This window comes from Abramis brama, assembly GCF_963993115.1.
Source record: "Abramis brama genome assembly, chromosome: 1".
NCBI lineage: Eukaryota > Metazoa > Chordata > Actinopteri > Cypriniformes > Leuciscidae > Abramis > Abramis brama.
The window spans coordinates 1,797,958-1,822,987 of NC_139963.1; the positions used below are offsets into that span (position 1 = coordinate 1,797,958).

At 39.1% G+C, this 25,030-nt stretch overlaps 2 protein-coding genes across 2 annotated transcripts in view; both read left to right on the plus strand.

Annotated features, from left to right (window-relative positions):
• Positions 1 to 25,030, plus strand: part of LOC311098232 (uncharacterized protein) — a 179,338-nt gene that overhangs the window by 150,366 nt on the left and 3,942 nt on the right. Inside the window, exons 9-30 of the mRNA XM_084138318.1 lie at positions 3,851 to 4,126; positions 4,199 to 4,327; positions 4,646 to 4,816; positions 4,892 to 5,173; positions 5,342 to 5,584; positions 5,679 to 5,725; positions 7,870 to 7,927; positions 8,298 to 8,533; positions 11,874 to 12,335; positions 13,026 to 13,200; positions 13,695 to 13,886; positions 14,760 to 15,014; positions 15,315 to 15,911; positions 19,454 to 19,489; positions 20,515 to 20,550; positions 22,295 to 22,570; positions 22,643 to 22,771; positions 23,089 to 23,259; positions 23,335 to 23,616; positions 23,785 to 24,027; positions 24,116 to 24,229; positions 24,730 to 24,831. Coding sequence (XP_083994444.1) covers positions 3,851 to 4,126; positions 4,199 to 4,327; positions 4,646 to 4,816; positions 4,892 to 5,173; positions 5,342 to 5,584; positions 5,679 to 5,725; positions 7,870 to 7,927; positions 8,298 to 8,533; positions 11,874 to 12,335; positions 13,026 to 13,200; positions 13,695 to 13,886; positions 14,760 to 15,014; positions 15,315 to 15,911; positions 19,454 to 19,489; positions 20,515 to 20,550; positions 22,295 to 22,570; positions 22,643 to 22,771; positions 23,089 to 23,259; positions 23,335 to 23,616; positions 23,785 to 24,027; positions 24,116 to 24,229; positions 24,730 to 24,831 — 4,512 coding nt within the window. The remainder of the gene's footprint in view (positions 1 to 3,850; positions 4,127 to 4,198; positions 4,328 to 4,645; positions 4,817 to 4,891; positions 5,174 to 5,341; positions 5,585 to 5,678; positions 5,726 to 7,869; positions 7,928 to 8,297; positions 8,534 to 11,873; positions 12,336 to 13,025; positions 13,201 to 13,694; positions 13,887 to 14,759; positions 15,015 to 15,314; positions 15,912 to 19,453; positions 19,490 to 20,514; positions 20,551 to 22,294; positions 22,571 to 22,642; positions 22,772 to 23,088; positions 23,260 to 23,334; positions 23,617 to 23,784; positions 24,028 to 24,115; positions 24,230 to 24,729; positions 24,832 to 25,030) is intronic.
• LOC311091294 (low affinity immunoglobulin gamma Fc region receptor III-B-like) lies at positions 79 to 3,838 on the plus strand. The gene is made up of 3 exons (XM_084127137.1): positions 79 to 1,044; positions 2,046 to 2,081; positions 3,372 to 3,838. The coding sequence occupies exons 1-3, from the start codon at positions 1,014 to 1,016 to the stop codon at positions 3,734 to 3,736; spliced, it is 432 nt and encodes a 143-aa protein (XP_083983263.1). The 5' UTR covers positions 79 to 1,013; the 3' UTR covers positions 3,737 to 3,838.

Consider the following 25,030-nt stretch of genomic DNA (forward strand, 5'->3'; position numbering starts at 1 on the left):
ATTGCATAAATATGAATTAGTACCATGAAATTCTCTCAAAATACAAAATATTATTCAACAAAAATATATTTCATTGATTTTACTAAAAATTAAAAAAAAAATGCATTTCAGGTGTTCAGACGCTTTTGACCGTGAACAACAGAAGTGTGACCCCCAAATGAACAATAGCAGAGTGTTACGTAAATCATACCGTGTGATTAGTGCAGATTGATTCCCAAATGAATAACTCTAATGATCCGATTCTTTTTACTGAATCAAAATTATTGAGCGCAACCATTAAATAACGATTTCCAATCAGGTACTGAACCAAGAAAGACACTATGTTGCACATGTATTAATGTAATCTTGTATTGCACTTTTGTTTCTGCCATTGATGTGCTTATTGTTGTTGTTACTTTTCAAAAGTACTAACAAAATTGTTATTTGAATCGTACAGAAACTGAATTCACTAAATTAAGAGGAACAAGCATTAAAGTTGTTACCCCTTGTCTTGGTGTATGAATATTAAACTTTTCACATGTACAAATATATCAGTGCCAAACCCGACACCTTTATTGTTAGAGGCCTGATAGATTAGAAATAGATCGAGATGAGCTCATAGTTGTGGTTTGGTTTCTTCTCTTTCAGATCAGTGACATCAACCAGTGTGGGAGGAACAGCATCTGTTCACCAGTTTCTGCTTCTTAACTTATAACGTTATAAATACATCGAATACCATTATTACAATAAAGATCCATCAAAGTTATGATTCCTTTTCCATTAAACACAAGAACATTACTTCTCATAATGGCAAATTTATGCTGATTAAGTCCTGACAACATTTCAGTCGGAAACTTGCGTGACATTTTTGAAAATGTGTTACAAGATTATCAAAAGGTTTTCTGTAACACATGAGGCACATTAGTATGTCTTCTTTAATCTGTCATATTGTTCCTAAAGATCTGACTATGTATCAGGAAGTCTTGAGGCTTTAACTCAGTCTGTCTTTAATCGTCTGTCATTATTCAGTCAGTATGAAGCTCAGTCAACTTCCTCTTCTGCTCTGTGAGTATTATTTCTCTCAAAATAATTGCACTTGTATTATGAATAGGATTTGTGTTCCTGGTGTTTTTTTGTTGTTGTTTTTTTTATGCTCTCAGAGCCTCAAATCCAGCTCTAGCTCATGATATATGAGTGAAAGATGAGCTTGAGAGAAGTGTGCAGTTAATGGTGTTTGTGAGAGAGAAATGCACTCTGTTGTGTTTGGGTCAGTCTGTTTGTTCACTCACTCGGTTTAATGCTTTGTAATGGTGTTTGCTGAATCATTTCTGTTTGTTAGTTTTGTACAGGTTGCTGTTGAGATGCACTAGGTAGATATTCACTAGTTAGTCTTCAGTAGATGTTCACTATTATGCAGTTAGTAAGAGTTTAAATGAGTTAATTGTTATTAGTCACTGTTTTCAGACTCTAGAAAGGTTTTTACAGAAACACTCATTCAGGAGCCACTAGATCTAGACAAATTAGAAGAAAGACTTAAAGAGAAATTAAACATTTCTGTGTTGTGAAGCTGAGAAACATGCAAGAGTGACATTTATATGTGTAAAGTATAATAGAAGGTTGATCAGCTCCATGTTCACAGTGTAATAATTGTCAGATTATCCTGTGTTTGGCTGAACTGTCACTTTGGTGGCTTGCCAGTGTAGTCGATTTCTCTTATACATAAACTAAGTTCTTGTGGAGAGAAGCATTTACTGAAGGTATCAGAGCAGCACATTCTTCAGCAGTGATGTTAGTCTGTCTTCAGAGAGTCTGAACCCAAATATCTGTCTGTGGGACAGACCTTTATACCTAAAGCTAATTTACAAACACAAGACATCCAGAGACCCCTAAGAGAAACACAGCCGTTTACTTCACGGGAAGAACTTTGGAAATAAAATCCCACAGAAAAAAATAAATAAATAAATAAAATCAGGATAATCAACGGATGAGTTTGATGATCTTTATGGGAACATTTAAAATACACAATCTTTCATGAGTTTTCTTTCTTTTTTACTTTGTGTTTTCAGTGCTGATTTCAAACATCCACTCTGGACACACTCAAGGTGAGTGAATTTGATTAATAAATTTCATTACAAATGTGTGATTCTGTTACAAACCAGGGGCCGGATTCACAAAACAATCTTAGGAATAAAAATCTTCTTAACTACTATTTTCTTCTTATTTTCTAACTTAAGAATAAAATAAATAAAAAAGATAAGAATATTTTGTATTGCCAAAAACTTTTCTTAAGAATGTTCTTATCTTTCTTTTTACGATTGTTCTTAAGACAAAATTTTTAAGGTGTCATTGTTACAGTGTAATTATTATTAATAATTTGCATGTAATTATACATCATTTACTCTTATTACTCATCTTAAATAACTTCTTAAATAAATCATCTTAAATAACTTCTTAAAGTCAGGATAACCTCCAACCTGTCTTAAATCCCCAAAGGAAGATTTCGAACTTCTTGGAATTTATCTTAAGAACTTTATTAACTTCTTTTTTAAGAAGATTTTTGCTGATCCGGCCCCAGCTGTCACAGTCATCTGCACTCATTCACCTTTAGTCTCGTTTTCATGGATGTTTTTTTTTCATTCATCACGTTTGTTTTCTCCCTCCACTCATCAGTTACCATGGACATTCATTCATCACAGCTGTTCGTCATTTATTTCGTTACCTCTGTGTATTTAGTTCCTCTGTGTTCAGTCTTTAGTTGTCGGTTGATGTTTGTGTATGGTAGTGTTTGTTACGTTTATACTCCTCTGCACACTGTTACTCCTGCTTGCCTCCTTGTAATCAAAAACCTGTTTATATTTGATAACCTCGTCTTCAGTCCGTCTTCCCTCTTCTTCATCTTGTGACACCAGCAATGAAATGAGTGTCATGATTATAAATACAGCTTTTTAATTAAGTTATATAAATGATTCATGTGTTGTGAGTAACACCAAACAGACGGTTCTGAGGTGTGACAAAAACATTCACTCACATGAAAACGTTTTTATGCAGAATTTAGAAATATAAAATATGTTTTGACATTTGTCTACAGATTCCATAAAAATGATTAGAGTTGCTGGACCTGCAACAACAAAGTCATTTGAACAACAATGACCATTTGTAACTCTGTGGTAACTGATGTGTGTGTCTCTGGTGGATGCAGGTGGTGTGAAACCCTGCGTTGAGCTCAGGGCTACTAACCTAAAGGATGTGGGTTTGAACTCCACATAGGGGGGTCTTTACACTTTTGTGGTCTGCCTGTTTGTGAAATAAAAATGCACTAGTTTACCAGTGAGAGAATGAGATCTGCTGAAAAACGTTCACATCTCATGCTCCCACTGACTTTATATTGACAGATGTTCCCAAACCAACTCTGACTGTACGGCCACAGAGTTCAGTGTTCACTGGAGACTCAGTTACTCTGAGATGTGAGCTGGATCAGTCATGGGGTGGATGGGAGTTTCTCTGGAGTAAAGACTCAAACACTGAATCTCCTGAAGCTGAAACTAAAACAATCAATCCTGTGAAAGTCTCTGATGGAGGACAGTACAGATGCAGAGCAAGAAGAGGAGGATATAACACACATTACAGTGAACCAGTAGCAGTGACAATACATGGCAAGTGTTTTTCCTCTCATAATGAACTGCTCTTAAAACACTATATGAAAATGATTTATAAGACACTAAATAAACATAGAGAACAACACTTCAGTTTAACTTGATTTAGTGTTTTGTAACTGCTCGTACAATAAAAAACAGCACATTTTATTATTTGTATTTATTTTATTATATTATTTATCACATTATTTTCAATGTTTATTGTTGTTGTTCTACAGAAAGACCAAAACCCAGAGTGACCATTACACCTGATCATCATCATGTATTCAGAGGAGAGACAGTCACTCTCAGATGTGACATATATGATGGAGGAGTCACTAGCTGGAGCTACAACTGGTTTAAAGACGGTTCAACCAGTGTTTTCAGTGAAGGACAGCAACACACATTCAGTTCTGTTACTGAGTCTGACGCAGGTAAATACTCCTGTTATGGGACAGAGACTGAAGGATCACGCACATCACATCGCAGTGATGAAGTTACACTGACAGTATCAGGTGAGTTTGATCATATCTTCATAAACACACACAAGTTTAACATGTTATTAATGAGTGATGTCTCTATTTCAGTTCCCAGAGCAGTTTTAAGTGTTTCTCCTCAGAAGTGGTTGACTGAAGGAGATCCAGTGACTCTGATCTGTGAGGTTAACGGCTCCTCTACAGGCTGGACATTCAGCTGGTTCACTGTAACTGTCTCAGGTCAGTTATAATCAGCTTCATCTGAATTAACTGGTTATACTGAAGTGAAATATATAATTTAATATGTCTGAAACCAGACACAGACTGGGTATTAAGGGCAACACTTCCATGGGCACCAAGCAGTGAAACCTACTTTGAGATCCCAATCCCTCATTTACAGTCACTGCTCTGTAACAACATTAGAGCCATTGATCAAACCCTGAATAAAACAACCTAAACACAGTGGGGTAATTTGGGTTACACCAATGTAAACCAGTGTATTCAGTTTAGTTAAAAATGTAATTTAAAGTGAAATCTACACATTCTCACTTTCTACAGGGAGCAGGAATGATTATGACCTCCTCTCAGACAGCAGCAGAGGAGCTGGAGGAAAACACACCGTCAGTTCTGCTGATCTAAAACACACAGGAGTGTATGTGTGCAGAGCAGAGAGAGATAAAACAGCCGTTAACACAACATACAGCAACACACAACCACTGTGGGTCACTGGTGAGTTCACATATATAGTTTAAATGATCTTTAATAAAGACCATTTCCAAATGATAGCTGTAATTGTCTTGTCAGGCGTTTCTCCTCCAGTGTCTCTGATCATCAGTCCCAGCAGAACTCAACACTTCACATCTGACTATCTCTCTCTGAGCTGTGAGGACCAGAGTAACTCTGATGGATGGACAGTGAGAAGATACACAGACCGCGGGCGGCTGGAAGATTGTTCATCATCAGTGTGGGGATCACAAACAGGATCTACATGTACAATCAACTCCACTATCCCATCAGACACTGGAGTTTACTGGTGTCAGTCTGAATCTGGAGAGCACTATCATCCTGTTAATATCACTGTACACTGTGAGTCTGGGTTTCTGGTTTTATTCATTTCACTGGCAGTTTATAATCAAAGCTTACTAAAACAACTCCAAACATCCTCGTATTAATATATACATTTTTAAATTTAGATTTTTCTTCTGTTTTTTATTATTTCATCACGTTGTTGATATGTCTCCTGTGTTTCTGTAGTTGGTGTGATTCTGGAGAGTCCTGTTCATCCTGTGACTGAAGGAGATAATCTGACTCTACACTGTTTATATAAATATACAACCCTATCAAACCTCAATGCTGATTTCTATAAAGATGGATCACTCATCCAGAATCAAACTACAGAGATGATCATCCCTGCTGTCTCAAAGTCACATGAGGGTTTCTACTACTGCAAACACCCAGAGAGAGGAGAGTCTCCCAAGAGCTGGATCTCAGTCAGAGGTGAGAGTCAATGAAACTGTGAGCTGATGTATTTCTTCATATGCCCTCGTTCAGATATAGTGCATGATAAAGTGCTTGTGTGTCTCTTTTTCAGGGTCTCATTCAGACTCTCAGATCTCTGTCCTCCACATACTCAGTTCTGTACTGGCAGCTTGTCCATATCTGATAGTGACGGTCGTGCTGATTTACAAATGCTGCAGAATGAGAGGGAAAACACCTGAGTGATTTATTAGAAGTCATTATTATCATTATTTTTAACTGACCAACAAATCAGTCAAAATAATCATTAATGTTATGTGATGTCACATTTGGCTTTGCTCAATGAGGGTTTGATCTTTGTAAAGTTGCTTTAAAAACACTGTTGTGAAATCTGCTTTACAAATACTGAACTGTCAAATTTGGTTAAATTAAATGCAGGAATGAATCCCCTTTATTATTGCTGTGTTTGTGTCTTATACAGAAGTCACTTCGTTTGTCATGTTACAGTTGTTAAAGTCATGTTACATGTTAAAGTCAACATGGTTTTAACATGTATAATTTATCCACCAGGAATTGATGGTGAAAGCAGTTTTAACTTTGGAATAGCTAAGAAAGGGTAAATTTTGGTTTCAGATTGACATTAACAAGGTACATGGATGTTATCCTGTTAACACGTTTGGTTTTTGCTGTTTTTGACCAATAAAATATTATTGTTAATATAGACCAAACCTTTAAGCTTTAGTATCACAAGTACATCCCTGTCCCACTCACAGTTTACTTCCCACAATCCCATTTGGCAACTTATTTTCCTCTTTATATATTGCTTTATTTAAAATAAGGCCTGACAAGACAGTGACTGTCTGTTTATAAAGTTTTTTATATATTAGCTTACATTTCAGTAGCTTTTCAATTTTTATTTATAAGTGAAAGTTTAATGTTTTATTTTGTCCTGCTTTAATACATTGCAATTCTTTACAATGTAAGGCTTGTGTGATATTTGCATGTTTCACATTATAACCACACGAACACACTGTCATTTGTAAGCTATTCCTTATTTTAGTGTAAGTCTCCTGATTTGTATTGCTGCAATATTTCATATTTGATGTTTTACTTTTTTTAAATAAAGAAACAGCTTTATATTCTGGATCTTATGCTTTGTCTTGCAGTGTCACAATAAAAGCAGAAGAATCGTGATCTCTGACTATAATGAATCATGTTTTAATCTCTCAATAGTTTGGATTTTTCAGCCTAAAACTACTGTAATCTACAGAAATGATTACATTTATACGGAGAGAAAAGAACGTCTCGGGTTACTATTATAATCCTCGTTCCCTGAGTAGGCATCGATACTCAACGCTTTGGGGAATGCCTTCGGCAGAAAGCTTCTGAAGTCAACTATGGAATTATTCCAATCTCGATTGGTGTAGCGTCATTGCGTCACTCGTGAGCTATAAAGGGTCACAGGAACCAGGAAATGTTAGCTTCTGATTGGTCAAAGCAAATCGTTCTCAGGAGCGTGAAAAGTGTGGCTGAGGGAAGCAGCGTCAGGGAACGAGGGTTACAAGAGTAACCCTTTCGTAAGGGAACTGCCGCTGCATCGATACTCTACGCTTTGGGGAACGAATACCCACGCCGCCACACTGAGAGAAATACGCCCTGGTGTGAAGCATCTGGCACACTCACGGACGATAGGAATGGGTAGAGGGCAGATCCAACCTAGTTTGTCATAAGATTTGGTGTAAGAAGGGGAGATCTGGAGCCGGAGGCTCAACTGACCTCATGGATGAGAACCACAGACAGTAAAAAGTAATAGATAAGAGGTGAAGGCAAAAGTGCACCTCGTACTTCAGATATGAGAGGTTTCTGCAGATAACCAACTGTCTAATTGATAAAGGAGAATAGCTCCTAACCCTTGATACATATCTAGATGGATAGACTCCTCCTAGCCTGAGGCCTAACATAGGAACCTCCAAGGCTAAGACCTTGACCATCCGACACATGCGATGGAGGATGGAATACCTGAAGAATCATGATATTGCCTACAGGCACCTCAGTACCGGGGCAAAAAATAATGTAGAGTGGCTCCCACGCTAGCAAGTAAGAGGGGGCAGCACCACCACTCTTCCAGGGAGTAAGACGAGCAGGAAGAAGACTCAATAGATTCTTATATATCTCATCCACAGGGCATGATGGGTGCCAGGGATAGCCCATCAGCCTGATGCCAATAGGCTGGATAACAGGATTCATCCTCCAATCTACAGGAACATGGAGTTTTAGTGGGAATGTCCCTACGTGCACACCCTTAGGGGCTTGCGGAGGTCACCGGGGCCGCCACAGAGGCCCTAAGCATGAACGGGAGATCCCGTTAGAGAACAGGATGGAACGCCAGTACTGAAGCCAGTGGGCAGTAATTAACTGGGTTCAATGCCGTCCCTAACTTTAAAATATTTAGTTCCTAGTAGAGTGGGGTTCTAGAATGGACGACCTGACCACCTCGGTGGAAAGGGCAACCTATTTATGGGTTGATCCCCCTCAGGGGCCAGACCCATAGTCTCCATAACTCCGGCCGTGGATGAAATATTGTACCACTGGCCTGAGAAAGAAGATCTCTCCTAATAGGGATTTGCCATGGAGGACTCTCCAAGAGACTAATAAAGTCCGAGAACCAAATTCGGGCCGGCCAGTACGGAGCTACAAGGAGTAATCTCACACCGTACCTCCTGACCCTTTCTAGAACCCCAGGGAGGAGAGCGATCAGGGGAAAAGCGTACAGACGTGACCTCGGCCACATCTGTACCATGGCATCCAAGCCCAAAGGAGCTGGATGTGAGAGAGAGTACCAGAGCGGGCAATGAGAGTTCTCATGAGAAGCGAACAAGTCAACCTCCGCCCGGCCAAACTCCATATAAGCTCAACCACTTCAGGGTGGAGCCGCCATTCCCCGGGCCTCAGCCCCTGCCTCTACAGGATGTCTGCTCCCAAATTATCAACCCCAGGAATATAAATGGATCTAACAGAGAGAAATTTATCCTGGGACCAAAGAAGAATCTGATACGCCAGTCTAGAAAGAGGGCGTCCTAATAAGAACATGATGGCCTCTGAGTTCTACAAGGAAGTGCCTCAGGGCAAAAAATACAGCCAACATCTCCAAGCGATTAATATGCCATGAGAGATGATGGTCATTCCAAGTACCTCGGGTGTAACGGCCCTCCATAACCGCACCCCAGCCCATGAGGGACGCATCCATAGTCAAAGTCTTTCTCTGACATGGTGCTCCCAGAACCGGGCCTTGAGACAGGAACCATGGTTTCTTCCACATGACGAGAGAACGAAGGCATCTGCGTGTAACTCTGATCATGCAAAAGGGGTTCCCCAGCAGAGAAAACCCCTTGGTCCTGAGCCACCACTGCAAGGCCCTCATATGGAGCAGACCAAAAGGCACTACCATGGAAGCTGCAGCCATAAGACCCAAAACTCTTTGAAAGTGTTTGACAGTGATGGCCTGGCCTAACCTAATACTCTTCATTGTGTTTAAGATAGTATTTATACGAGCAGGAGACAATTGTGCCTGCATCGTGACTGAGTCCCACTCTACTCCCAGGAACGTAGTTCTCTAAAGAAGAGTTAAGGAACTTTTCTTCACATTGAGTCTCAACCCCAAGCACCTCAGATGACGCAAAACAACATCTCGATGTTGAATTGCCAGTTCTTTCGACTGAGCCAAAATGAGCCAGTCATCTATGTAATTTAAGATACGGACCTCCTGAAGTCTCAATGGAGCAAGGGCCGCGTCCATACATTTAGTGAAGGTGCGAGGGGATAAGGCTAGGCCGAAAGGAAGAACCCTATATTGATAAGCTTTTCCCCCAAAAGCGAATCTAAGGAACCTCCTATGATGTGGGATGATGGAAATATGAAAATATGCATCCTTAAGATCTATCATTACGAACCAGTCCTCGGATCTGATTAGTTTAACGATCATAGGTATAGTAAGCATTTTGAACTTGAATCTCCTCAAAGATTTGTTCAATACCCTAAGACAGGGGTTTTCAAATTGGGTGAATGTGAGCCTCCCCTTAGAGTAGGTAAAGACAGCCGAGCCCCCCCTTCCCCAAAATCCCGTCCGCCTGCCCTAACCCACACACACCTCTGCAGTAAATGTGTACTAAATGCACTAAACAAAAATCTTTTGTGTGTTCCAGGCAATGATGAGTTTCAGTAACAACTGATCAAATGCAAATATTATTTTATTTCCACAACTTTCTTAAAAGTGCATTCATAAACAATTCTTTGCAACAGCAAATAATTTCCAACTTCATGCAGGCCTAATTGAGGCTACTTTTAAAATCACTGAACATCAGTAGGCCTAACCACAAGTCAACAAAACATGCTTAACATGTGCAATCGGCGCCAAAGCTACCGCTGACGACACCTGACGGCTGAAATCGGCACGGTGTGTCTGGGCTTTAATACACATTTGAAGGAGATGCACATCATCTCGAACAAAATCAGCACAATGGACAGCTCTCTGATCAATGAACAACAACGCTGTTTGTTCACGGAACACATAACATTTAACAGTCAACTGCATTGAAGGCATGTTATCAGATCGAACAGATTCTTTTTTACGAACAAATTTTTTTAACGATTTCAGCCACATAAAACCTTTATTAATACGGAGCCCGGGAAGTCACCTGTGAGAGAAAAAAATCAATCAGTGGCGACGGTTTTGCAATCCGTCCGCTCAGTTTATAAACCGTAGCCTACTAACGAATTCTCAAACTGTTCCCTCGGTTTAACAAATCGTGCCCTCGGATTAATAAACCGTACCCATGAGTTTCTAATCCACGCTCTCAGACTTGTAAACCGTGCCTTCAGTTTTTGCAATCCACAAATTCATAAACCGTGCCCACGCTTTCGCAATCCGTTCCCACGGGTTTGTAAACTGTACTCACGGATTTGTGGCTCGCCCTCATTTTAGAAGAACACCAGGAGGTACGTTGTTAACGAATCTTATTGTTTTATTGTGTATTAAGAGCATCAAATTGTCTTAACTGCGTCTGCATGCTTAAAGTGATTCTCAATTGTAGCGGTTATGGTGTGGAATATACGATTTAATATGAATGACATGCATCAAAATCTTTTGTTTATTTGTGATAATTTTAGCACTTAAAAAAAAAAAGATAATCTTAGCACTTTAGTATTATTGTCTAACCTGTACTGTGACTGATATTTGACGAATTGCTTTGTTCCTTTTTTTGTAAGTTTTGGACAAAAGCGTCTTCTAAATAAGTAGCCTAAAATGTAATAATTATTATTATTATAATTAATTATTATTATTATTATTATTATTACATTTTAGGCTGCAGGTTTCGACTCACAACAGCCATGTGCTCACTCAGGAGAGAGAGGACTCTCTCAACCACAACAGCGTCGAAACCACCAGGCAAGTTCATCATATTGTTAGGAGTTTGTGTGTCATTCTGCCCTCTGGTGTTCCTTCTGGGTATTTGCTTGCTTTTCAGATGGGTGTTCCTCCAGATAATTCACCGGACGCGGCGATTGGTTCGTCTCTACAACCAACCAGGATAAAAGGACCACCCCAGACACCTTCCAGAGGCCCTTTGTGCCACCGCGTGCTTGCGTCGCTGCCTTTTAAGTCGCTCTTCGTAGGATTGAGTATCTTGCCAGAGAGAAAGAGTTCGTCTAATGCTATGTCTTGCTGTTGATATGAATTTGTATTGTTTAAATTACCTTATGTAAATATTGGGTGATTTGTACTGCAAACGTATTAAGGGCTGTAGGAGGTTTGACGCCATTTCTTTTGATGTACATATTTTGCACTCTGTTTTTTTTATGTAGGGAGTTAGGGAAGGATTGTGTATTTCATTTTCTTTTCTTTTGGTTTAGGAATTTAGTTCATCTAACACGAAGGGGATTTTGTTTATTATTTTGGCCTTGTCATCCTCTGAAGTTGGAATTTGTTTCCTTTTGCCCGTAAATAAAAGTAAATACGTTTTCCTAATCTCTCTGGTAGTGAGACTCATTTCACTTTTTTTTTTAGTTACGACACAGACCCCTATACGGTCGTAACAAATTGGGGGCTCGTCCTATCTTCTTTTAAGGGAAGAGAAAACTAATGAAGTTGGCTTTGTATGTTTGCGTTTCCCTAGTGGTTTTCATTTTAAGGAGGAGGGAATTGGAAATGACTTCTAAATTCGAATTAGATCACTTTGCCATTCAGCCATCAGCACAGCAATTAGATATTTGTCGCAAAGATGATTTGTTGGCTATTGCGGATTTGTATCAGATTCAGGTTATTCGTGGTGCGAGGAAGGCAGAAATGAAAGGAGTGATTCATAAGCATTTGATGGAGCAGGGGGGTTTATCTCAGGAACGTGAAGCAGGTGTTGCATTTGACATGTCGGCTTCCGGGGGCGAGGGGGCGGAGGAACCCAAACCCACGGAGCTGATTAGCATAGATCCTGCTAATTTTCCGTCTCCTAGAGATCCTTTGCTGGCAATCAGATTGAAAGAGCTGGAGATAGAGCTGAGTAGACAACAGTATCAGAATCAGCTGTTGCAGGTGCGGGCAGTTGAAATTGAGACTCAGCGAGCAATCAGGCTCAAGGAGCTAGATCTGGATCTAAAAGCCCAACAACAACCAGCTCACTTCCCCGCTGATGGGGCGCCCAGCGTGAATGTGCCAGTTTCAGCTCCTGTTGATGCTTCCACTCCGAGTTCCGTTCCTGCACCACGATCGCCTTTTCAAGTAAGTGAATTTGATATTAGTAGACAAATTGCTTTAGTCCCGTTGTTCCGTGAGAGCGAGGTTGATACATATTTTAATGTATTTGAGCGTATCGCAGCTACGTTGAAATGGCCGCGTACTGTCTGGCCACTTTTGTTACAATGTAAATTGGTTGGAAAAGCGCAAGAAGTCTGTTCTGCTTTAACGCTCGAACAGAGTTTAAATTATGATGAGATGAAGAATGCTGTCTTACGCGCTTATGAGTTGGTGCCTGAAGCCTACCGGCAGAGATTTCGTCATGAAGTGAAAACCACTAGTCAAACGTTTGTAGAATTCGCACGTGATAAAGCAAATTTGTTCGAGAAGTGGTGCGCAGCGAGCAAAGTTACTACGTTTGAACAGTTAAAGGAATTGATGCTGTTGGAAGAGTTTAAGAATTGTCTTCCCGAGAAAATCGTGATTTACCTAAATGAGCAGAAAGTTTCTTTTCTTTCTGAAGCAGCGGTGTTTGCGGATGAGTTTGTGCTGACTCATAGAGTCGTGTATTCGTCTCCCACGAGACGAAATGTTTCCGATCGTGTTCGTAACGTTAGTCCTAAAGATACCACAGCTGTGTCAAAAAAGGGGTTAGGGGCTGTTAATGATGAAATTTGTGAGTGTTTTTACTGTCATGAAGTGGGACATCTCATCGCGGTCTGTCCCTCTCTCAAGCGTAAAGCGGGCAGGAAAACACCACCGCCGAAGGGCGTTGCTTTGGTTGAATGTTCTCTAGTTACTATTGGGTCAGCAGATACTGACGCAGGGTTTGAGCCGTTTATTGTTGACGGTGTTGTGTCACTTACGGAGGACTCGGAAATGAGAAATGTTCGTATCCTCCGTGATACTGGTGCGAGCCAATCCTTAATCTTAGAAAGTGTGTTACCGTTTTCAGAGCAGTCAAGCTGCGGTTCGAGTGTATTGCTGCAAGGTCTTGGTTTGTCAGTCGTTAGAGTTCCTCTGCACCATGTACATATGCGCTCTGGTATTGTGTCGGGGAAAGTTAAACTGGCTGTGCGTGCAGAGTTACCAGTTAAAGGTGTATCGCTCATATTAGGAAATGACTTGGCGGGTGACAAAGTTTTTTGTTTACCAGAAGTGGTAGATGTTCCGGTTGCGTACGATGATGATGACGATTTGCAGGAAGAATTTCCGAATGTGTTTAGCACATGTGTAGTGACATTGTTGACCTGTCGGAAACCTTTTTGAGTGAGGATAATTCCGAGGAATCTGATGTAGTAGAGCTGAAAATGTACGCAATTCCTAATGTTGATTTACCGTGTGAGCAGGCTACGTTAATTGAGGCACAATGTACCAATCAAACTCTTTCTCACTGTTTTGCAGCAGCTGTCGAGCAGTCCGTTTTGCCAGAACACCCCATTGCCTATTTTGTTGAAGAAGGCGTGCTGATGCGAAAGTGGTCACCAAATCGTGTCAGAGATGACTGGGGCACTGTTTTTCAGGTGGTGATTCCAGGAACTTTTAGAGAACAGGTGTTGAGTGTGGCACATGACCATGAACTGTCCGGCCACCTAGGTATTCGAAAGACCTATGATTATCTATTGAAGTATTTCTTTTGGCCATCAATGAAATCGGACGTAGCAAAATTCTGTAAATCGTGCCATGCCTGTCAAATGGCTGGCAAGCCCAACCAGGTGATTCCCCCAGCCCCATTGAAACCGATACCAGTGATTGGTGAACCGTTTGAGCGGATTATAATCGACTGTGTTGGGCCATTGCCTAAAACAAAATCCGGAAATGTGAATCTGTTAACTTTAATGTGTGCATCGACTAGATATCCTGAGGCGATTCCTCTCCGTTCACTGAAGGCTCATGCAGTTGTTAAGGCAATTATTAAATTCTTTATGACTTTTGGGGTACCTAAATGTATTCAGTCGGACCAAGGAACCAACTTCATGTCTAAAGTGTTCGCTAAGGCAATAAAAAAGTTGAACATCAGGCATCAGGTATCTAGTGTATTTCATCCACAGTCGCAAGGTGCTCTTGAAAGGTTTCACCAAACACTTAAGTCTATGCTCCGAACCTTTTGCGTTGAACAACCAAAGGAATGGGATGAGGAAATTCCCCTTTTGTTGTTTGCCATTCGAACTACAACTCAAGCGTCGCTCAGATTTAGTCCGTCAGAGCTGATCTTTGGACACACGGTGCGCGGTCCTTTGAAAATTTTGCAGGAGCAGTTTTTGTCTCCTACTCTCCAAGCCCCCGTGAAAAATGTCCCAGAATATGTCAGTTCCTTTCGCGAAAAGCTACACGAGATGTGGAAGCTGGCAAAACGATCGCTTGACTCGGCACAAGACCACATGAAGTGTCGTTATGATCAAAAAGCTGTCCAACGTTCATTTTGTGTCGGAGATAAAGTTTTAGTCTTACTACCTGTGCCTGGTGCAGTACTGAGAGCTAAATTCACTGGTCCCTATGAAATTAGCGAAAAATTGAGTGATACTAACTATGTTGTTTCCACTCCTGAGCGTAGGAAGAAGTCATGGGTTTGTCATGTCAATATGCTTAAAACATATGTGACCCGGCATGATTCTGTGAAAAAGTCTCCTGTTGTCACTGTTGCACCAGCAGTGGAGTCCCTTGCAGAATACTCTCCAGAAAGTGATGATTTGATGATGAATAGCGCCGCTTTCACTACTGCCCGTTTGTCTAACTCAGAAACCTTGTCGAATCTTTCTTCTAAGTTATCTCACTTATCAGTTTCTAACCAAGCTGATATTAGAACCTTGATTCAGAGTTATCAAACCTTGTTCGGTGATTTTCCTTCGATGACACAAGTGTTAACGCATGACATTGATGTCAGTTCACATGCGCCTATTAAACAAAATTCTTATCGGGTAAATCCAGTTAAGAGGGAACTTATGAGACAAGAAACACGGTATTTACTTGAACATAGTTTGGCTGTCCCAAGTTCTAGTCCTTGGTGTTCTCCATGTCTTATAGTGCCCAAATCAGACGGGTCGTCACGTTTTTGTACCGATTACAGGAAGGTAAATTCGGTGACAAAAGCTGATTCTTTCCCCATGCCACGCATGGAAGATTGTGTTGACCGTGTCGGGAACGCAAAGTTTGTGGCGAAATTAGACTTGCTAAAAGGATATTGGCAGGTGCCCCTTTCGGCGCGTGCATCTGAGATTTCGGCGTTCGCCACCCCTGATGTGTTCTTACAATATCGGGTAATGCCTTTCGGACTTCGAAACTCGGGTGCCACTTTTCAACGGCTTATGTCTGTCGTGTTGTCCAACATGTCTAATTGTGAGGCTTATTTAGACGATGTTGTGTGTTATGGAAATACATGGGAAGATCATCTGAAAACCTTGCGTGGAGTCTTTGAGCGACTTAAAGCTGCTAACCTCACTCTAAACTTAGCCAAGTGTGAATTTGGATGTGCTACCGTCACCTATTTAGGGAAAGAGGTTGGAAGTGGTAAAGTTCATCCTTTGAATTCGAAGGTTGAAGCAATCCTTCATTTCCCGGTTCCTGAGAACAAAAGAGAGCTGCGACGATTTCTAGGAATGATCGGGTATTACCGCTGTTTCTGTAGGAATTTCTCCATAGTTGCGGGTCCCCTAACAGGACTACTCCGGAAAGCAGTCTCATTTAAATGGTCTGCTGAATGTGAAGCTGCATTTAACGCTCTAAAAATGTTGCTGTGTGCAAAACCTGTGCTTATTACCCCTGATTTTGAAAAACCATTTTTGTTGGAAGTTGACGCTAGTGGTAGTGGTGCTGGTGCTGTATTATTACAGGTTGGGAATGATGGTCTAAATCATCCTATTAGTTTTTTTTCAAAGAAGTTCCTAAAACATCAGCTAAGCTACAGTACCATTGAAAAGGAGGCCCTTGCTTTAATTTTTGCTTTGCAACACTTTGAGGTGTACATCGGTTCCACTGTACAACCAGTGAATGTTTACACTGACCATAACCCATTAATATTTCTCCAACGCCAACCATCGTCTCATGCGCTGGTCGTTAATTTGTCAAGGTTACAGTTTGAACATTTGTCATAAAAAGGGTACCGACAATGTGATAGCTGATTCTCTATCCCGTGTTAATTAGCATTTAAAACATGTTTTATTTTATGGATGGGGGTGTTCGGAGTTTGTGTGTCATTCTGCCCTCTGGTGTTCCTTCTGGGTATTTGCTTGCTTTTCAGATGGGTGTTCCTCCAGATAATTCACCGGACGCGGCGATTGGTTCGTCTCTACAACCAACCAGGATAAAAGGACCACCCCAGACACCTTCCAGAGGCCCTTTGTGCCACCGCGTGCTTGCGTCGCTGCCTTTTAAGTCGCTCTTCGTAGGATTGCGTATCTTGCCAGAGAGAAAGAGTTCGTCTAATGCTATGTCTTGCTGTTGATATGAATTTGTATTGTTTAAATTACCTTATGTAAATATTGGGTGATCTGTACTGCAAACGTATTAAGGGCTGTAGGAGGTTTGACGCCATTTCTTTTGATGTACATATTTTGCACTCTGTTTTTTTATTTAGGGAGTTAGGGAAGGAAGGATTGTGTATTTCATTTTCTTTTCTTTTGGTTTAGGAATTTAGTTCATCTAACACGAAGGGGATTTTGTTTATTATTTTGGCCTTGTCATCCTCTGAAGTTGGAATTTGTTTCCTTTTGCCCGTAAATAAAAGTAAATACGTTTTCCTAATCTCTCTGGTAGTGAGACTCATTTCACTTTTTTTTTTAGTTACGACACAGACCCCTAGACGGTCGTAACAATATCTTCTCCATCCAGCAGAGAAGAAAATGATTGCAACTTCTACAGTGACATTTGACTCTCACGGACACATCAACGAACTCAATTTTCAACCACTTCAAGAATAGTGGCCACTGCACAGACCATGCAAATATCAATTTAATGAGGTGCTCTGAAAATGATCAGCTGATGGTACTTTTCATAGTTAAATAGACCTTTTCCATAGTTCCCTTTCCTGCTTCCAGTTCCATTCTATCACTCACCATTTTACCTATGCATGTGTGTATGTATGTAAGTTTGTTTAGTTTAGTTATGTTTGTGATTTAGTTAATAAAACTTGTGCACAATATGTAGTTGGTTCTGATTCTCTGCTTGCAACAAAATCCCTTTTACGATCTTGATCTTGTTACATGCTCTAAGCGCTGTGCATGCTAAGAAATAATTATCTTTCGGTGGCCATGAAAGATACGCTTTTCTTAGAATAAATGAATAATCAAAAGAGTTCGTTGGAACTGATTAATTGATTGTAATATTAATTTAGATACCTCAAGTTAATCCAATTAACCGACCCAAATATTAATAATTAATCATAACTGATAATTATGAGTTATTATTAATATTTCCCATTTGAGCTAACTTATTACATTTGTTTGCGTTCATAGCCTGTCTTACAAATTTCAGTCTTCCGTTTTCCACCATATGGAAAATGTACAAATGACAATAAGACTTATGACCTTTGGCAAGAATTGAAATGACTGCTGAGGACAGTAAGACAAGAATTATATATATATATATATATTTTTTTTTTTCAAAAGTTACTTTCTCAAAAGTACTAACGAAATTGTTATTTGAATCATACAGAAGCTGAATTCACTAAATTAAGAGGAACAAGCATTAAAGTTGTTACCCCTTGTCTTGGTGTATGAATATTAAACTTGTCCATATCAGTGCCAAACTCGACACCTTTATTGTTAGAGGCCTGATAGCTTAGAAATAGATCGAGATGAGCTCATAGTTGTGGTTTGGTTTCTTCTCTTTCAGATCAGTGACATCAACCAGTGTGGGAGGAACAGCATCTGTTCACCAGTTTCTGCTTCTTAACTTATAAAGTTATAAATACAGCGAATACCATTATTACAATAAAGATCCATCAAAGGGTAACACTTTAGAATACTGTTCCTTCATTAATGAATAACTACACATGAACAAATGAGTAATGCACTATTAACATTGTAGTAACTACTATTAACTAACAAGAAACTCTGATTACTGATTAACTGATTAGCTAATCAGTAACTACTGTTTTTCATACCTCACTGAAGACTACTAAGAACTACTATACAGGTTCATAATTAATATTAATAATGCATAATATATAATAAGGTAATGGTAACTCATTAGTAATTAATCAAGTGTTACTACATCCTTCTAAAGGAACTACTAATAATTTGGATCAGTATTCTAAAGTGAAGATCATGATAAATACCTAATATTAACTGAAGTCATTGTAAGCTTTTAAGGCTTTTGTAAGGTTTTTGATAGTAATTAATCAAGTGTTACTACATCCTTCTAAAGGAACTACTAATTATTTGGATCAGTATTCTAAAGTGAAGATCATGGGAACACACTAGTAATGACTGAAGTGTTACCCCAAATCCATTGGAAGGAATTACTATTCAAAATCTTACAAAAATCTCAAAAGCTTACAATGACTTCAGTCAATATTAGGTAGTTATCATGTTTTTCACTTTAGAATACTGATCCAAATAATTAGTAGTACCTTTAAAATGATGTAGTAATACTTGAGTCATTACTAGTGGGTTACCATTACCTTTTATTATAAATTATGCATTATTCATGTTAATTATGAACCTGTAGATAGTAGTTCTCTGGGAGGTATGAAAAAAATAGTAGTTATTGATTAGCTAATAATGAACTACTACATTCATCTGAGCGCGATTACTTACTAATTTGTTAATCAGAGTTTCTTGTTAGTTAATAGTAGTTACTAGAATGTTAATAATGCGTTACTTGTTTGTTCCTGTGTAATTATTCATTAATGAAGGAACAGTATTCTAAAGTGTTACCCATCAAAGTTATGATTCCTTTTCCATTAAACACAAGAACATTACTTCTCATAATGGCAAATTTATGCTGTTCACGTTGATATTGATTAAGTGCTGACAACATTTCAGTAGGAAACTTGCGTGACATTTTTGAAAATAGGTTACAAGATTATCAAAAGGTTTTCTGTAACACGAGGCACATTAGTATGTCTTCTTTAATCTGTCATATTGTTCCTAAAGATCTGACTATGTATCAGGAAGTCTTGAGGCTTTAACTCAGTCTGTCTTTAACCGTCTGTCATTATTCAGTCAGTATGGAGCTCAGTCAACTTCCTCTTCTGCTCTGTGAGTATTATTTCTCTCAAAATAATTGCACTTGTATTATGAATAGGATTTGTGTTCCTGGTGTTTTTTTGTTGTTGTTTTTTTATGCTCTCAGAGCTTCAAATCCAGCTCTAGCTCATGATATATGAGTGAAAGATGAGCTTGAGAGAAGTGTGCAGTTAATGGTGTTTGTGAGAGAAATGCACTCTGTTGTGTTTGGGTCAGTCTGCTTGTTCACTCACTCGGTTTAATGCTTTGTAATGGTGTTTGCTGAATCATTTATGTTTGTTAGTTTTGTACAGGTTGCTGTTGAGATGCACTAGGTAGATATTCACTAGTTAGTCTTTAGATGTTCACTAGTATGCAGTTAGTAAGAGTTTATATGAGTTAATTGTTATTATTGTCACTGTTTTCAGACTCTAGAAAGGTTTTTACAGAAACACTCATTCAGGAGCCACTAGATCTAGACAAATTAGAAGAAAGACTTAAAGAGAAATTAAACAATTCTGTGTTGTGAAGCTGAGAAACGTCTGAGAGTGAAATTATGCTGTTTCACAAGCAAAGAAAGAATATGCATAAATGTTTAAAGTATAATAGAAAGTTGATCAGCTCCATGTTCACAGTGTAATAATTGTCAGATTATCCTGTGTTTGGCTGAACTGTCACTTTGGTGGCTTGCCAGTGTAGTCGATTTCTCTTATACATAAACTAAGTTCTTGTGGAGAGAAGCATTTACTGAAGGTATCAGAGCAGCACATTCTTCAGCAGTGATGTTAGTCTGTCTTCAGAGAGTCTGAACCCAAATATCTGTCTGTGGGACAGACCTTTATACCTAAAGCTAATTTACAAACACAAGACATCCAGAGACCCCTAAGAGAAACACAGCCGTTTACTTCACGGGAAGAACTTTGGAAATAAAATCCCACAGAAAAAAAAATCAAAAGAAATCTGGATAATCAACGGATGAGTTTGATGATCTTTACTAGAAACAATTAAAATACACAATCTTTCATGAGTTTTCTTTCTTTTGTACTTTGTGTTTTCAGTGCTGATTTCAAACATCCACTCTGGACACACTCAAGGTGAGTGAATTTGATTAATACATGTCATTACAAATGTGTGATTCTGTTACAAACCAGGGGCCGGATTCACAAAACAATCTTAGGAATAAAAATCTTCTTAACTACTATTTTCTTCTTATTTTCTAACTTAAGAAAAAAAAAAAAAAAAGATAAGAATATTTTGTATTGACAAAAACTTTTCTTAAGAATGTTCTTATCTTTCTTTTTACGATTGTTCTTAAGACAAAAATTTTAAGGTGTCATTGTTACAGTGTAATTATTATTAATAATTTGCATGTAATTATACATCATTTACTCTTATTACTCATCTTAAATAACTTCTGAAAGTCAGGATAACCTCCAACCTGTCTTAAATCCCCAAAGGAAGATTTCGAACTTCTTGGAATTTATCTTAAGAACTTTATTAACTTCTTTTTTAAGAAGATTTTTGCTGATCCGGCCCCAGCTGTCACAGTCATCTGCACTCATTCACCTTTAGTCTCGTTTTCATGGACTTTCAGTTTTTTTCATTCATCACGTTTGTTTTCTCCCTCCACTCATCAGTTACCATGGACATTCATTCATCACAGCTGTTCGTCATTTATTTCGTTACCTCTGTGTATTTAGTTCCTCTGTGTTCAGTCTTTAGTTGTCGGTTGATGTTTGTGTATGGTAGTGTTTGTTACGTTTATACTCCTCTGCACACTGTTACTCCTGCTTGCCTCCTTGTAATCAAAAACCTGTTTATATTTGATAACCTCGTCTTCAGTCCGTCTTCCCTCTTCTTCATCTTGTGACACCAGCAATGAAATGAGTGTCATGACTATAAATACAGCTTTTTAATTAAGTTATATAAATGATTCATGTGTTGTGAGTAACACCAAACAGACGGTTCTGAGGTGTGACAAAAACATTCACTCACATGAAAACGTTTTTATGCAGAATTTAGAAATATAAAATATGTTTTGACATTTGTCTACAGATTCCATAAAAATGATTAGAGTTGCTGGACCTGCAACAACAAAGTCATTTGAACAACAATGACCATTTGTAACCCTGTGGTAACTGATGTGTGTGTCTCTGGTGGATGTAGGTGGTGTGAAACCCTGCGTTGAGCTCAGGGCTACTAACCTAAAGGATGTGGGTTTGAACTCCACTTAGGGGGGTCTTTACACTTTTGTGGTCTGCCTGTTTGTGAAATAAAAATGCACTAGTTTACCAGTGAGAGAATGAGATCTGCTGAAAAACGTTCACATCTCATGCTCCCACTGACTTTATATTGACAGATGTTCTCAAACCAACTCTGACTGTACGGCCACAGAGTTCAGTGTTCACTGGAGACTCAGTTACTCTGAGATGTGAGCTGGATCAGTCATGGGATGGATGGGAGTTTCTCTGGAGTAAAGACTCAAACACTGAATCTCCTGAAGCTGAAACTAAAACAATCAATCCTGTGAAAGTCTCTGATGGAGGACAGTACAGATGCAGAGCAAGAAGAGGAGAATATTACACACATTACAGTGAACCAGTAGCAGTGACAATACATGGCAAGTGTTTTTCCTCTCATAATGACCTGCTCTTAAAACACAATATGAAAATGATTTATAAGACACTAAATAAACATAGAGAACAACACTTCAGTTTAACTTGATTTAGTGTTTTGTAACTGCTTGTACAATAAAAAACAGCACATTTTATTATTTGTATTTATTTTATTATATTATTTATCACATTATTTTCAGTGTTAATTGTTGTTGTTCTACAGAAAGACCAAAACCCAGAGTGACCATTACACCTGATCATCATCATGTATTCAGAGGAGAGACAGTCACTCTCAGATGTGACATATATGATGGAGGAGTCACTAGCTGGAGCTACAACTGGTATAAAGAAGGTTCAACCAGTGTTTTCAGTGAACGACAGCAACACACATTCAGTTCTGTTACTGAGTCTGACGCAGGTAAATACTCCTGTTATGGGACAGAGACTGAAGGATCACGCAGATCACATCGCAGTGATGAAGTTACACTGACAGTATCAGGTGAGTTTGATCATCTCTTCATAAACACACACAAGTTTAACATGTTATTAATGAGTGATGTCTCTATTTCAGTTCCCAGAGCAGTTTTAAGTGTTTCTCCTCAGAAGTGGTTGACTGAAGGAGATCCAGTGACTCTGATCTGTGAGGTTAACGGCTCCTCTACAGGCTGGACATTCAGCTGGTTCACTGTAACTGTCTCAGGTCAGTTATAATGTGCTTCATCTGAATTAACTGGTTATACTGAAGTGAAATATATAATTTAATATGTCTGAAACCAGACACAGACTGGGTATTAAGGGCAACACTTCCATGGGCACCAAGCAGTGAAACCTACTTTGAGATCCCAATCCCTCATTTACAGTCACTGCTCTGTAACAACATTAGAGCCATTGATCAAACCCTGAATAAAACAACCTAAACACAATGGGATAATTTGCGTTACACCAATGTAAACCAGTGTATTCAGTTTAGTTAAAAGTGTAATTTATATTAAATCTACACATTCTCACTTTCTACAGGGAGCAGGAATGATTATGACCTCCTCTCAGACAGCAGCAGAGGAGCTGGAGGAAAACACACCGTCAGTTCTGCTGATCTAAAACACACAGGAGTGTATGTGTGCAGAGCAGAGAGAGATAAAACAGCCGTTTACACAACATACAGCAACACACAACCACTGTGGGTCACTGGTGAGTTCACATATATAGTTTAAATGATCTTTAATAAAGACAATTTCCAAATGATAGCTGTAATTGTCTTGTCAGGCGTTTCTCCTCCAGTGTCTCTGATCATCAGTCCCAGCAGAACTCAACACTTCACATCTGACTCTCTCTCTCTGAGCTGTGAGGACCAGAGTAACTCTGATGGATGGACAGTGAGAAGATACACAGACCGCGGGCGGCTGGAAGATTGTTCATCATCAGTGTGGGGATCACAAACAGGATCTACATGTACAATCCACTCCACTATCCCATCAGACACTGGAGTTTACTGGTGTCAGTCTGAATCTGGAGAGCACTATCATCCTGTTAATATCACTGTACACTGTGAGTCTGGGTTTCTGGTTTTATTCATTTCACTGGCAGTTTATAATCAAAGCTTACTAAAACAACTCCAAACATCCTCGTATTGATGTATACATTTTTAAATTTAGATTTTTCTTCTGTTTTGTATTATTTCATCACGTTGTTGATATGTCTCCTGTGTTTCTGTAGTTGGTGTGATTCTGGAGAGTCCTGTTCATCCTGTGACTGAAGGAGATAATCTGACTCTACGCTGTTTATATAAATATACAACCCTATCAAACCTCAATGCTGATTTCTATAAAGATGGATCACTCATCCAGAATCAAACTACAGAGATGATCATCCCTACTGTCTCAAAGTCACATGAGGGTTTCTACTACTGCAAACACCCAGAGAGAGGAGAGTCTCCCAAGAGCTGGATCTCAGTCAGAGGTGAGAGTAAGAACTATAAACATAGTTGAAATGTTCCTGTACAATTTACCCATAGATGTCAAATATATATGTATCTCACTTTCTCCAGACTCAGGATCTAATGGTCTCAATCTCGTGATAATTGGAGTGACTGCAGGACTGACTGTTGCAGTTTTGATTATTGTCTTCATTGTCCTCCTGTGGCGCTACAGAAACAACAAAGGTTCATCATCTGACATATTAAAATTCAGTGACAGATTTTCAGACATTAGCTTTGTTCATAACGCTTGTGAGCTGTCAAACATCAGTCTAAGCTGGTTTTCTGGTCCTCGCTGGTTTCCAAACCTGGTAAAGCTGGTATGTTTGCTGGTTTCAGAAGGTTTCTGGGCAGATTTCAGCTGGTCAGGGAAACCATAATTTGTTACTTCAATACTGAAAAGTATTGATAAATATTTATGTAATCTATATTGAAATCATTGAAAGTGCAAGTCCTCCATCTTGTCCACTAGTTGTTTGATATACAGAGTTACTGCATGTGTAAAACTCTCCAAATTAGTCATTTATCAGGTTTTATTTTCTGCCTATGAAGACAGCAGGCAGTGAGGCAAATTAATGTTTTGGACACAACCATAATGTGAAAAAGAAATAAAAACTAAACACTTTGTCATTCTTAAACATGTATACATGAAAGAGATTATACACACATATTTTGTGTCTGACTAGGTGTAAGATCTGAGTCTCCGTCTCCTGTCAGTCGACAGCAGAACATCAGTCAGAAATCAGAGCAGAACCAGAGTGAAGCCGGAGACATGACACTGCTGTCTGGTCAGTCTTTACTCATTACCCATTAATACATACATCTTTACAAGCTGAGATAAAATACACTTAGGTGTAACTTTTAACTAACCGGACATATTTCACAACTAGATAATATTTCACTCTTCTAAAGTTTGAGATGATATTTTGGGTCTTACATATACATATTGAACTTGTCATTTGGTTTTATTTGACCAAAAACTGCATA